Genomic DNA, 13751 nt, shown 5'->3' on the forward strand with positions numbered 1-13751 from the left:
CTATTAAAATTTGTTTTTAAATCAGTTATTGGTGTTCATAATGATAGCTTTCTGAATGATTTATTTGTTTTTCAAAATGCAAAAACAGCTACTAGAAGTTCTGATAGCAGCCTTCTGTTCGAACCATTTTTTAAACGCAAAATTGAGCGCTTCTCGATTCGATATCGCGCTTGTAAACTTTTTAATAAGCTGCGGGTTCTGAATTTGATACCTGCACTCGTCAAAAGTTGTTCTTTTTCAGAAATTTCGGCAATTTACCATTCTTTGAAAATATACCTGGTACAAAACCATGAATTAGTGAAACATATATTTGGCTTATAAAAAAAATTTAAAACCCATACCCGTTGGTTGCATGCTACAGGACTACCAGCTATATATCAGCTTTTTTGTGTAAAAAATGACCTCCCAAATTTTTCTAGTTTTCGAGATATCGAGGTTTTTTGATTTTTTTTGGATTTTCTCACTAATTTTTTTTTGAAAAACTTGGAAAAAAAATTATACATATAATATTACAGCGCCCTGGAAGTATTGTTAAGTTTAGTACTGTTAAGTTCAGTAGTTAGTTAATGTCAACATAAATTTATAAATAGATATAAATTTTTTTTTTCACGAGCTGTAGCTTTTGTATTTAAATAAAAATATATTTGCTCGTGTTGTTTAATTTGATTTGTTTCATTAGAGATGTTTCATTTGAATAGAAGGGTAGACTTTTAGTGGACCAACAGGTCCCGTTGTCTATCCGTTCCTGCTTTAAATGTGGTAAATTTAATTATGCTGATATATTGTTTATAAAAGGAAAAATATATTCTTTCTTCCTTTCTTTCTTTCTTTAACATAGACTGTTATTATACTAATTTGATCACTCTTAATGTCCACGGGGATTGCAAATATATCGCTGAGGTTTACATCTGTTCAAACCTGTTAAACCGTACTGATTTGGGTCGTCATGTTCATGCAGCCATGACTCAGTTATACGTGAAACATTGAGCCGATTTTCGAGACTACTAATTAAGGCTTTTAGGTCTTCTTGATGTTTTTCAAGGAACGTGGTTTTGATAACAAAAGAGAGACATTTCGAACGGAGTTGATAGCACATGTTTTTTTTTCAGGAGCCTTCAGTGATAACAGATTGGTCAAAAACGCTTTGGAAACATGAGTTAACGTCAATCATTGTATGACCCAATAGTTGACTCCTTCGTATAAACCGCTAATAAGACGCACTATTGACTCTCCTTTCCAGGTAAAATGAATTTGGACGCCCCGTGTCCATGTTGATTGAATCCGGCTGCCATTCCTCTTCAAGCCGATTAAATTTGCTCGCGTTTGAATTACATACTCGAATACCCGAATGTTCTTGGTGTCGTTTTTTTTTCAGATAAACTTTTCAGATTCGTGATGTTATTTTCAGTGACACAACTTTTCGCATACTAGCTTCCATGCTTTATCGATTTTGATTCGACGTTAGTGTTTCTTCTAATCCAATAAACTTCAGATTTTCTCGACTCACTCGAAAGGCACTGCATGTACTACTCATTAATAACTTAGGATTTAGTGAGATTAAATATGACAGGAAATTAGAAATGTTTAGTAGTGATCTAGTATATGCAATTCAAAATGCAAGAGATGAGGTCCTAATTAGGTTACAAAAAAGAGTTCTTACTTTACTTCGTTTAAATTAAGCGTTTTTGATCCATTTGTTTTTTCGTGAAAGTTCTAAATTGGTAAATTATACATTTCTGTTGATATCTACCGATTGCTTCGTCTTCGGCTATCTGAAGCCATGCATGCTGAAATTTCTGGTACGATTCAAATTTATTTCAAATCAGAAGATATGCTTCAAGTTTTATTGGGAAATTTTCATGAAAGTTAAGGATAATGTGTGCTCGATAGTGAAAGTTTTGATTGAATTAACTTCTCATAAGTAAGAAGGTATAAGGTGAGAAGATATGACTGTATGATATGCAAAATACGCCTAGATTTTTTTCTGATGTTTCAGAGGGAAACATCTCAGTGACACCTCTGGGCCAGAACACTACAGACATCCGATTCCGGATCACATCTTCAACCTACACTGACGAATACATGGCCATTTGCATCGACCCAAGTCCCTGCCCTAGTTTGGGTCCAGTGGCCACAAATGTGAACCAGCTGACTGGTCTGAACCCTGGCACTCGATATTGCTACATGATGTATGGCCACAACGGGGGCACTGGATTCTCCCCCATGCCTTCCTCTACGCCCAATGTCTACCTCTGCACTGGTTAGTATGATGGCAAATGTGAAACTATTCAGGCGGCCATTTTAGTGAGCGGGATGATTGCTAGCAAGCTGAAGGTTTCCGGTTAGAATTTTGCACGTGTGCTTTAGTTTGCAACCTAAGTTGCGCTTTTGCAATTTCATCGTAGCTTAGTTAAGCTGAAATAACCTTCGGTCCAGGCCTCTAACTGCTTAGATCGAAAAAACTCAAAAATCGAGGGCTTGATTTCTTCAGAAATTGCAATTAGTTTATGGCACTTTTTTCACATAACAGCAATCCCTTCGTTTCACTGTAGTGGAGTCTGAAAGTTGCAAGATGAGGTCTTACTGTGAAGCAGAATGATTTCACAACATCCACACTTGTCAAAGAGAAACGACGCAACATCATCTCAATCAAAAAAACTCTAAAGTCTGACATGAAACTAAGATTGCAGATGATATTCAGACAGTAGAAACTAACGTAAAACTCTCCGACTGATTTTTCTAGCCAGCGACTGGCAGCTTGATTGCTCTCCTAAGGGTTCGTTTTTCTGGAACTACTGTATTAGTTCATACTGAGAAGGAATGGTCTCTCTGTCTCTCGATCTGGGAACTCCAAGTTGCTGAGCACAACGAGTGCTATAAATGGTTGGAGAACAGGCTATGCGCAAGAACTCAGTAACCAAGGCTGTTCGTTATTGCTTTCTCTCTCTCTCTCTCTCTCCCCTCTCTCTCTCTCTCTCTCTTCTCTCTCTCTCTCTCTCTCTCTCTCTCTCTCTCTCTCTCTGCGATTTGCGAGCGTAGAATAAATCGAGTTCACATCGTTTTTACCTAAAGATTTCATCAGCTGAAGTCGAAGCTTCAGGAAGGTCTTTATCGGCGGTCTTTTTAATATTGTAGCAGCGTTTTTGATGCGACACTAGATTGCTTTTTGTCGAATTGCATCTCTCACTGGGGTCAATGGATAATACTAGAAGATATTGCATTTTCATTATCACTCTTAATAAAATTCGAAAATAATCAAGCAAAATGCATTTAAAATCTATTGTTTTTTAAACAAAATAAAAATCAATAAAATTCGACCAATGAATTCTAAGCACCTTTGCAATAAGCAGGGTTTTTGCAATCGGGTACTAAACTTTTTTCCCGTAAACAACTTTGTCCACAGGACTCAATTCTGGACTCCTTCACCTCTTCGTACTACTCTTGGTTGCAAATATTAAGCATGGTTGCGTGTGTTATTTCTAATGTTATTGCGTATGTTGTTGCGTATTATCTGTCCTTTTCGAAATTTGCTTTTTAGATTGGTTATGATTTTTCCAAATCAATTTGTTTAACCAAGCATAGCTTGTGTGATAGTATGAACTCTTTTTTTCCCAACCTAAGTCGCAAATATTAGTGTTCATTTCGAAATTGTGTTTACACTAGCGAAGCAAAGTGTATTATTACGAAAAAAAATTTTCCAACCTAATTCGCAAATAAAAGTGCTAAGTAGTGGCACTAATGGTATATTTCAACTTAATCATTTTTAAGCATAGCTAAATTATTAGCATATATTGCTGGTTAATTTTTGGCTAGTGTTAGCTCCTGTTTGAAAACAACAGGTGTTATGAAAATGTATGGATTTGTTAATTTTTTTTTGCGACCCTGTGGAAAAATTTTAAACTTTTCGCAATTTTTTTTTGCTCAAAAACTACTGAACCAACTTTCAAAACAATGATTTCATTGGAAAAACTGGCGGCTATTCTATGTGCCTGCATATGTTGCTAGTCTATTTTGAGCTTACACCACGTTTTACGGCTTTTGAAATTTTCAGTAGGGGGATTTTTGACTTATTTGATTTTTAGTTTGATCATTTTCTCAAATAATAAATGCATAAATCTGAGATGAACGCTTAAACTAAAGAACTAATCATTAGGATCTCTCTTTCTCAAACGGCTATTCCCTAAATTTGGAAGAAAAAAGATATGGCCTTAAACAAGCCCATTTTTTGACATTTATGTTAATTTTTAATTTATTTTTTTTCTTCTCAAAAACTACCCTGCCAAATCGGATAATAAGAGTTCAACCAGAAAAAAATGTGGTATGCAAATTTTCCTTGCGCAAGCGCCTTTGCCCTGCGTTTTGAAAAAATATGGCCTTCGAAAATGTACATTTTTTGAAACTTTGTCCGTTTTTAGAAATTTCTTTTTTTCTTCAAAAACTAACTTATTGATTCTGAGGTTGACAGTTCATTCAAACTAACATCCATCGTGCTGAGATTTTTTCTGTGTAATCTGTTTTGCCTTATTTGTTTTGTAGAAAAGTCGACATGGACACCGGAAAAATCCATTTTTTGAAGTTTTTACCGTTTTTTGAAAGAAGTTTCATCACTGTTCTCGAAAGCTACTAGCTAAAGCCCATATTAAGGATTCAATCATAAAATCAAGGCGTGGAAATCTTCCTTGCATACGAGGTTTTTCCCACGCTTTAATAGAGGAAATTTTGTGATTTTAGGATAAGCCAACTTTTTCAATTTTGATCGTATTTGGAATCTTTTCAATTTTTTTTCGAAACTTTCTGAAGCCAAGTCTGAGAAAAAGAATTCAGTTGAAAGATCGATTAGAAGTTTTTTCTTTAAAAATGCAGCTTATTAACCACTTAATCAGAAAAATCACTAGGGTTTTGCATTAAGTCCATTTTTGAAACCTTCGAAAGAATGATCAAAATATTAAAACATGAATCTAGCAATAGCTGGGCAGCTAGTTTTTCATCCAAGCGTTCAGCCCGCGATTGCGAGAAAGTTGAAAGCCTAAACAACCGGTAGGATATCCAAATCCGGAACATTGAAATAGTTACCGTTTTTTGGTCGAGTTTTTCCTGCATCGCATTGGCAATTTGATAGAAACTGCAGCTGCTTTATTGGTAGCCAAAAATTACAAGCGGTCATGAAGCAGATGTGAGAACGTGTTTAGCCTGTTTAGAGATATTTTTTTTGCATTTTCCTCGTTTGTGGTTGCAAAGAGCAGCCTCACTCCTGTTACAAAGGTTAGTGTTCACCAACTATTAATTAAAGCCATTATATTAGTGTTCATTTCAAATATGAGTGTTCAAATGTTAGTGTTCACTAGCTATAAATTCCAGCGAGTGCTAAGGATATCAACACTACAAATAGCCTTTTAGCTTCAAGGTATCATGGATCTGTAGCATAGAGGCCGGGAAGGAGACCCGCAACAAAATAAGAGGATTCGAACCTGGGCAGAATCTGATGTTTTTAATGAACATTTTCGTCCACTAATTAAAATGGGTCCCGTCCGCTCTATAAATTGAGGCCTGTTAGTTGGTAAATTTCTTTTTTTTTCTTCAAATTGACTAGAACTGCTAATGCGTCATAATTGGCTTGCTTCACTTAAGAAGTTTTGTAGACCCAAAGTTTTAGGCATTCATTTTTTCCCAGTCGCGTTATCGTTCATTTTTTTTTGCTCGTGTATGCCTCTGCGTGAACTTTTTTTCATTTTTTCCGGCTGAATAGGTTTCGGCTTATTTTATATCGGCTCAGTGGCTTGATTTCGAGTAGTTTCAAGTCAACCATTTTTTTATGCTCACCTATGGACTGCACAAAATGCTTAAAATCTTAAAAGAAATTATAGTTCAGTTTTTTCGTGACATCAGTTTTTTTCGGCTTTTTTCCAGCTTGAAAAATTTCAGTCTATTTTATATGAATTCAATGGCAAAATTTTGATGCGCAAAAATTATTTTTGTGTGCGTGTCTATGTTCTGAGGGCGAGTTGGACTTAACAACTTTGCATTAGTCTTGAAAATTTTAGAAAATTTCAGACTTTTATCATTTTTTTCGGCTGGGTAGGTTTTGGCTTATATTACATCGGCATAGTTGCCTCATTTTGCGTCATTTTATGAGCTGTTCATGTGTTGTGAGTTTGAGAGGGGCGTAATAACTTTTTATTAGTCTTGAATTTTTTTTCGGCTTTGTTTTCTTATTTTCGTTTTTTCGGCTCAATAGGCTTTGGGTAATATTATATCGGCTACTAGCATATTATTTTGTTTGACGCGTGAATGAAATTTGTGTTTGTTTTGTTCTAGGGTGTGGGGTACTTAATATTTAAAAAATTTCGGCCCAAAGTGTATCTGCTAAGGCTTTTCCGCTTTTAAGGATTTATGAAAAAGTTCGACACTCTTTAAAAAAATACACTCGTTTCAACTTCAAGGCTAGACAGTATCTGCCCCTTTTTTTGTCCACAATTTAAAGTTTTAGTTTTTATTTCAGTCTGAAAAGAATCAGCTGAAAACATCATCCACAAAACTTAAGAAAACTAACTTTTGGCAGAGCGATTCACTTAATTTTTCCATCGCTGAAATAGCTTATTAGAGAAACACATTTTTTTTCGCAAATCGATTTGGTCTATGCCAGAACTTGAAATTTTTCCATTTTTCATAGCTTCAATGGCTTGATTAAAAAACTCAATTTGTCATGAACCGATCCGCTTTATAAAGCAACATTAAATATTTCATAGTTTCATAGCTTGATTAGCTTGCTCAAAAATTTTATTGTTTCGCGAACTTATCGGTCTATGAGAGAACTTGAAATTTTTCATAGTTTGAGTTTCTTGCCTAAGAAAAACCTATTTTTTTGTGAACCGATTTGCTTCATGAAACAACTTGACATACCTCGAAGTTCTGTTAGCTTGATTAGCTTGCCTGAGAAAACTTTCACGTTTTGTGAACTGATTCCCTCCAAGTTTCATAGCTTGCTTAGAAAAACCTGAAATTTTTGCGATTGGATTCAATCTAAGAAGTTATTTGAACTAATTCATAGCTTGAACATCTTGCTTACGTAAACTTTAACTTGATCGAAACCGATGTAGTCTCTGATATAGCTTGAAATTTTTCATAGCTCGAATATTTCGGCCAAAAAAATCCTAAAATTTTTGTAAACCGATTCGCTTTTCGTGAACCAAAATGTTGTTAGCATGATAAGCTTGGCTAGCAAAAAAAAATGTTTTTTTTTGTGAGCTGATTCTGTCTGTAAAGCAACTTGAAAAATTTGAAAACCATGAAATAAATAGCTTGTATAAAAAACTTTAACTCTTGCAAACACAATTTGCTCTATGACATAATTTGAAATAATAAGCTTGTAGCTTGCAGAGGAAATCTTCAAGTTTTCGCGAAACCATTCGATTCTTAAAACAAATTAGAAAGTTCCCGGATCTCAGTTCATTGCTCGGTTAGCTCCCTCCGAAATATTTTTCGTGGAACGATTCAGTCTAACAAACAACTTGAACAATTTTAAAGTTTCATCGCTCGATTGGTTTCAATAAAAAAAACCTTCAAATTTCGCTACTCGATTTCCTTTATGAATGAACTTAAAAAGTTTCAAAGTTTCATTGCTTGAATAGCTTGTGTAGGAAAACTCAAAATTTTCGGAAAATGTTTCAGTCTAAATAGCAATTTTAAGTGATTCAATACTCCATCACTTGATAAACCTATTTAAAAAAGCTTGAAACTTTTTCGTCAACCGATTTGGTTCATTAACTAACTTGAAATGTTGTTAACTTGAAAGTCTGGCTTATGAGAAAACTTGTTTTTTTTGCGCAATTCGATTCGCTCTTCAAAACAATTTGGAATATTTCAAAGTTTCGTCAGTTGGAAGGCTTCAATAGAAAGTTTCCCGCCATCCGATTTCTTTTGTGGTTAAGCTTGAAATATTTACAATTTTCATGGCTTGATTAGGTTGCTTAAGAAAAATCTTTTTTTTGGCAACTGATGGTTTAAAACATAACTTGAAATAATTCAAATCTTCAGAGCTTGAATAGCTGGCCTATGATGAACGATCTTTTCTTGAACCGGTTCGGGATCTGAAATAACTTGAAGTAATGCAAAGTTTCCTTGCTTGATCAGCTTGTGTAGGAAAATTTAAACTTCTCGGAAAACGTTTCGGTCTGAAAAACAAATTAAAATTGTTCAAAATTGCATCGCTCGATAGGCTTTTTTGAAAAAAGAAATATTTTTTTTTCTTGCCAGCAGGTTTGCTTCATGAATTAACTTGAAATGTTGTAGATTTGAATGTCTTGCTTATGAAAAACTTTTGTTTTTTTTCTCAAACTGATTCGCTCTATGAAACAACTTGGAATATTTCAAAGTTTCGTGCTTTGAAAGGCTTCAACAGAAATTTAGCTTGATTAGCTTGCTTAAAAAAACTCACTGTTTGCGAAACAATTTGGTTGAAGAAATAACTTGAAATATTTTAGGTTTTGTCGGTTGAATTACTCTAAATGAAAAATAAACTTTTTTCGCTATCGGATTCTCTTCATGAAATAACTTAAAAATGTTGAATTTTTCATGGCTTGAATAGTTTGCGAACGAACACTCTGTTTTCTCGAAAAAAAAACGTTTTTGTCTAAAATCAACTTGAAATGTTTCGAATTTTCTTTGCTTGGTTAGCTAATTAAGAAAAATTTCCATTTTTTGCGGACTCGTTTGCTTCATGAAATAACTTGAAATACTTCAAAGTTTTTTTCAGCTGTAACTGATTGCTTGGAAAAATTTTCAAGTTTTGCATTCCAATTGGCTGTATGAACTGACTCGAAGTTCTCAAAAAATCTTAGCTCGAAAGGCTTCACCGAAAAACTTTTTTGCCATCCTTCCTCCGTGAATTAACTGGAATTTTTTCAAAGTTTCCTGGCTTGAATAACTTTCTGAAGAACCAATTTTTTTGCGAACCAATTTAGTTTATAAACTAACTTGAAATAGTTCAAAATTTCATAGCTTGAATAGCCTCCGTTGGAGATAAACTTCTCGGAAAAAAAAACAAATAGCTCGGCCATAACAACAACAAACTTTTTGCTAGCCGAATTTCAATGTTGTACTTCAAATTTTGAAAAATCGCAAAACTTACGCGAATTAAGAACAGTCCAGTGAAACGATCAACTTGTAGAGGTCTTAGTTCGCTAAAACATAGAATCGAGTTGGTTTTCCTTTTTTTAAGAGTAATGAACGTTATGAGTACTCTTATATAGGTCTTGGTTATTTTTTTTTCTGTTTCACGAAAAACTTTTGATTTAATTTTGTTTGCGCTCAATTGTAATTTTTTGTTCTTTGTTTTTTGATTTTTTTGAAGTTCAATTCTTTTGATTTGTTAAGAGGAAGACCAACTCCACAACCGAACAGCAAAAACGTGACCAACTCCACTATCTAAGCGCAATTTTGAAAGTGGAGTTTAAAAATTAGATTTCCCAGCAAAAAAAAATTTACATATTGATCAACTTTTCTCGAATTGGGCTAAATTTATCAAAAAAGCACCAAGCCTAAAATGTTTATGAAATTTGAAGAGCGTTAAAGAGGGCAGATACTTTTTTTCTTTGAATTTCGAAAGTTGAGTCACTTTTTTTTAGTTTCCTTGCATTTGTTACTTTTTTTCAACTGCCAGTTGGCTTTGTTTTAAGAGTAGATGAACGTAGTTTAGACTCTTATGTAGGTCGTGATTACTCTTTTTTTCAGGAAAAGTCTGAAATTTTGTTCATGCTCAATTTTAGTTTTTCGCGGTATGGCCTTTGATGTCTTTTTAAGTTCAGTTTCTTTCCTTTGTTAAAAAGAAGGTAAACTCCGCTATCGAAAAAAAGAAAGTGTAAATGTCACGAAAAACGCGATTGGCTTCTAAATTTAAAAGTGGAATTTAAAATATTAATTATCAGATTTCTCAGCCAAATCTGAGATTTACATCTTCATGTGTTTTTCTCCAGTTGGGTTATTTAATTAAAAAAGTATCTATCATAAATTTTTCCAGAAATGCTAATTTGGCCAATAGAGGAAAATTAATGCGCACGAAAGTTCCAAATTTTTTATCATAGCGTAGCTTAGCGGGCGGCTAATTATTCCGGCTCAGTATAGTAAACTGGCTTTGTGGCGCATCGGTAGTGATGGTGCCCAGCAATCATATGATACTAAACTTTAAATAATTAAAACCACCGGGATAGGCCTCTGGCTGATTAACCAAAAAAAAATAAATTAACTTCATTTATTCTGCTGTTCCTTAATTATTGTTAAAAGTTTTTGCCAAAAATTCTAAATTGTAATGTTAAGAGAGCTTTGAGATTATATTATTTGCTTAATGAAACTTGCGACTAGAAAAAAATCAGGTGTTTATTGGTTCATGGAGTGTTTCAAGATATATCAAGATTTTGAAAAACAAGTGCAATTTCACCTCTCATATAATGTCAGTAAAGTTAATCAAAGAATCGGAGTATGTGTTCAATCAATGCAATTTAAATTCCACCCACCGAGTCGTGGCGTGTGTTAGCTTACCATGTGATTAGCTCTAAGTCTGTTTTTAGAAACAACTCGATTTAAACTCAGTGCGTCAGTCTTTTTGCTGACGCATTTTAACTGTTGGCTTCGTTCATTGCAAAATTTAATCATGAGAGTTCTACATGCTTCAGGTCCTGTCTGCGAGGTTTTTAAAGCTTGGTACGTGTAACTTATTGGTCCTCGTTTCATGTTGATTGATTTTCTTCGATGTTTTTAAGTAGTCTTTTGTTTTAAGCTCAAAATACAGATTCAAAGGCTGAAAATGCGAAAAATGAACAAACCATCATGATTTCTTCATACTGTATTTATGCGTGACTTAAAGCTTCAAGTCTTTTTATGGCTCGTTTTTATAATGAACGGACTTCATTAAATAGCCAAAAAATTCGAACTGCAACAAACGTAATTTACAGTGAGTTGAATAATAAACATCGCATGATTGCTCATTAAAATATGTTTTTTGGCATCCAATAACTTGACTACAACGTTGAATCGAAGCTTTTTGATTAAAACTCAGTTTGAACAAAAGTAAATTTGCTGCCAGTTCTTTTTGTTGTCGAATAAATAGTAAATAAACTCTTGAATCATTCGTTGTTCTGAGACCAGTCTTACATTTGATTTTATTTGCATATCCACAAGAAAATCCACAGGAAAAAAGCCTCAATTTTCGTTGGAGAAATTTTCACCTGAAAACGCTCATGGGGCGTTTTAAAAGCTCAGAAGTGGCTTTTTCACTTCTACTTTTTCTTCTGGTTGTTCCGGAGTCCTGTAAGTTGAACATTTTCCTGAGTTTCACAAGTTTTTTCGACAAATGTCTAAAAAAATAAGGTGTCTTGATTTGCAGATTGCGCGATCAATTTTTTGAGAGGAACGGTTAACACTACAAGTATCGAGTTTCAAATCACCTCGGAAACCCAAACTTATGATTTACTGAATGCCGATTGTCTCGATCCGGTTGGCTGTCCCAGTTCGTTAAACTTCACAGTAGGGGTTGACCAGTCTTTTACTGGTCTTTCTCCAGGGACCAGGTACGGGTGGGAAATTTACACCAGGAGTGGCAATGGTACGCTGCGAGATCCGGCTGCCCCGGCAACTGTCGTTCCTACGCACTACGTTTGCACGCGTGAGTAAACAGCTCTGAAAATAAAAACGATAGGTTCCGAAGAGCAAAGATTACCAAATGCGCCATATGACAGCATTCAAAATGTATCTTAGACATTGCGGCTGATAATAGCGAAGTGTCTGTGTGATGTGTTTGGACTAATGCTCAACTAATTTATGAACTTCATTTTTGAGGAAGCTTTAATTTGCTTTATATCGTGTTTTTTTACTGCCTACCATGTGCGTGTTTTAGCTCAAAGCATTGTAATTTATTTTCATATTTCATTAATACTATCTCTGGCCGGAGAATTCTGAGCAGCTTTCACAGCAATCGTCTAGTTTTGTTCCGAAAACTAATCGTCTAGTTTTGTTCCGAATAACTATCTTTCGAGAAAATGGTTAAGCTTTCAAAACTGTAAGGTTGAGTTTTGGCTGACAATTGGGATTCTTAGCTTTTATTCTTAGCCGGAAAGATCCGACCAACTTTGAATGTGTTCGGTAATATTTCCATTGAGTTTATATTAACTAACTTCTGATATTTTATAGAGCCGTCGCCTCCCAGCGCCGTGGTTCAAGACACGCCCCGCCTCTACAATGAAGCTACCATCTCGTGGACTGGTGCGCTCACCTACAATCACCAGGGGAGCTACGATGGGTTGGCCTTGCAGGGAGCGGACGGGGGGTCTTCAACTCTCACTTTCTCATCTCTACAAGGGGCCACCTGCAAAGATGCAACAGTGCAGGCGTTGTTTGAATGCGTGAACGATGCAGATAACACACAATCCTACAATGTAACGGGAGATTTTTCGGCTGTGGAAGTTTGCACTGGTGGGTTTACTCAAAACAACGAGTATTTTTGCTTTGTTGGCCCAAAATGATGTTAACATAACCGCATAAATAATTGAGCTCAAAAATCTATCAATATGGGTTGTTTAGTGGTTTTCAACTAATGCAGTGCATTGTATTCTCATTTTCATTTTCATATTTTGTATTGAAAACTTGAATTTTTAAGTGAAAAATGAACTAAACACGACAGAAGCAAAGTTTGAACAACAAATTTAATTAGGACTAGGTAAAGTATTGAATATCTGCAAACTAGAGCAGCAGAATACGGACTGGGTGATTGTATCGGGAAAGAGGTTCTCAAATATGTATTTTTCTTAAGCCAGACAGATCTTACTCTGGGTAATACTTTGACCGTAATTTTTAACAAAGAAACATTCTCAATTATTGCAAGTGAACGAAGTGATGAAATAACTGTTAACATATCGTCGGTAGTTATTTTAAGCATCAAAATTTTGAATCTAATTTTAGTTGAAGCACCCTGAAGGCATCCTTCAGGGCTTTGTCTTGATAAAAGCACCTTGATATTTTTCAAAAAAAGCATATTTTTTTTTCAGCTCCGGAGAACGCGACTGCAGCTGTAGTTCCTGCTGGCGTCACTTCCTCTGTAATCCGAACATCCCTGGCGGTTGTCAACACCCCAGACGTGAATGTGACCTATGACATCAAAATCTACGAGACAGGCAACCCAGGGGTGGGAGAGAGTGACCATCTGGACAAAAACGGACCCAACTTTGACATCCCGGGCCTGGACTCTTGTACTGCCTACGACTACATTGTCACACCTCATTACAATCCGAGAGCTACTCTGAAGATCCCCGGATACTCAATCACAGTTGAGAATGTTACCACTGGTTAGTCCGTACTTTGCAATATGTATTTCGAATTTGGGGTGGGGATCAAACCAAACATTAGTGCGAGCCAGTGGATGTACCTTTTTTCAATTGAGATTCAATAACATTTTTCATTGTTTCGCAATGGGGAGAGGGGTTCATAAATATCATCTATGTCGCAACTTCTGATCAATTCTAAAAAAGTCATGTCAAAAATGAGGGAAAATGAAGAAGTGGATCTGCGATGCGGAACAGGAGGTCCCGACATTTGAGTACTGCCGAGTACTCATAGTTGATAGATGAAATGGAGTTATGGTTGATTTACAGAGCTAAACTGATAAAAAAACAGAGCCCTTAAGGGTTTAATGGCATAGAAATTAACCGTCAAATGTTTCATTGCTATCGAATATTTTTATATGCTAATATTATCTCATCTTGATA

At 35.2% G+C, this 13751-nt stretch overlaps 1 protein-coding gene across 1 annotated transcript in view; it reads left to right on the forward strand.

Moving 5' to 3' along the window:
• The window catches only part of LOC134839459 (mucin-3B-like), a 101429-nt gene that overhangs the window by 38210 nt on the left and 49468 nt on the right, over window positions 1-13751 (forward strand). The window contains exons 24-26 of the mRNA XM_063855012.1: window positions 1997-2260; window positions 12181-12462; window positions 13035-13331. Coding sequence (XP_063711082.1) covers window positions 1997-2260; window positions 12181-12462; window positions 13035-13331 — 843 coding nt within the window. The remainder of the gene's footprint in view (window positions 1-1996; window positions 2261-12180; window positions 12463-13034; window positions 13332-13751) is intronic.

Source organism: Symsagittifera roscoffensis, chromosome 2, assembly GCF_963678635.1.
Source record: "Symsagittifera roscoffensis chromosome 2, txSymRosc1.1, whole genome shotgun sequence".
NCBI lineage: Eukaryota > Metazoa > Xenacoelomorpha > Acoela > Convolutidae > Symsagittifera > Symsagittifera roscoffensis.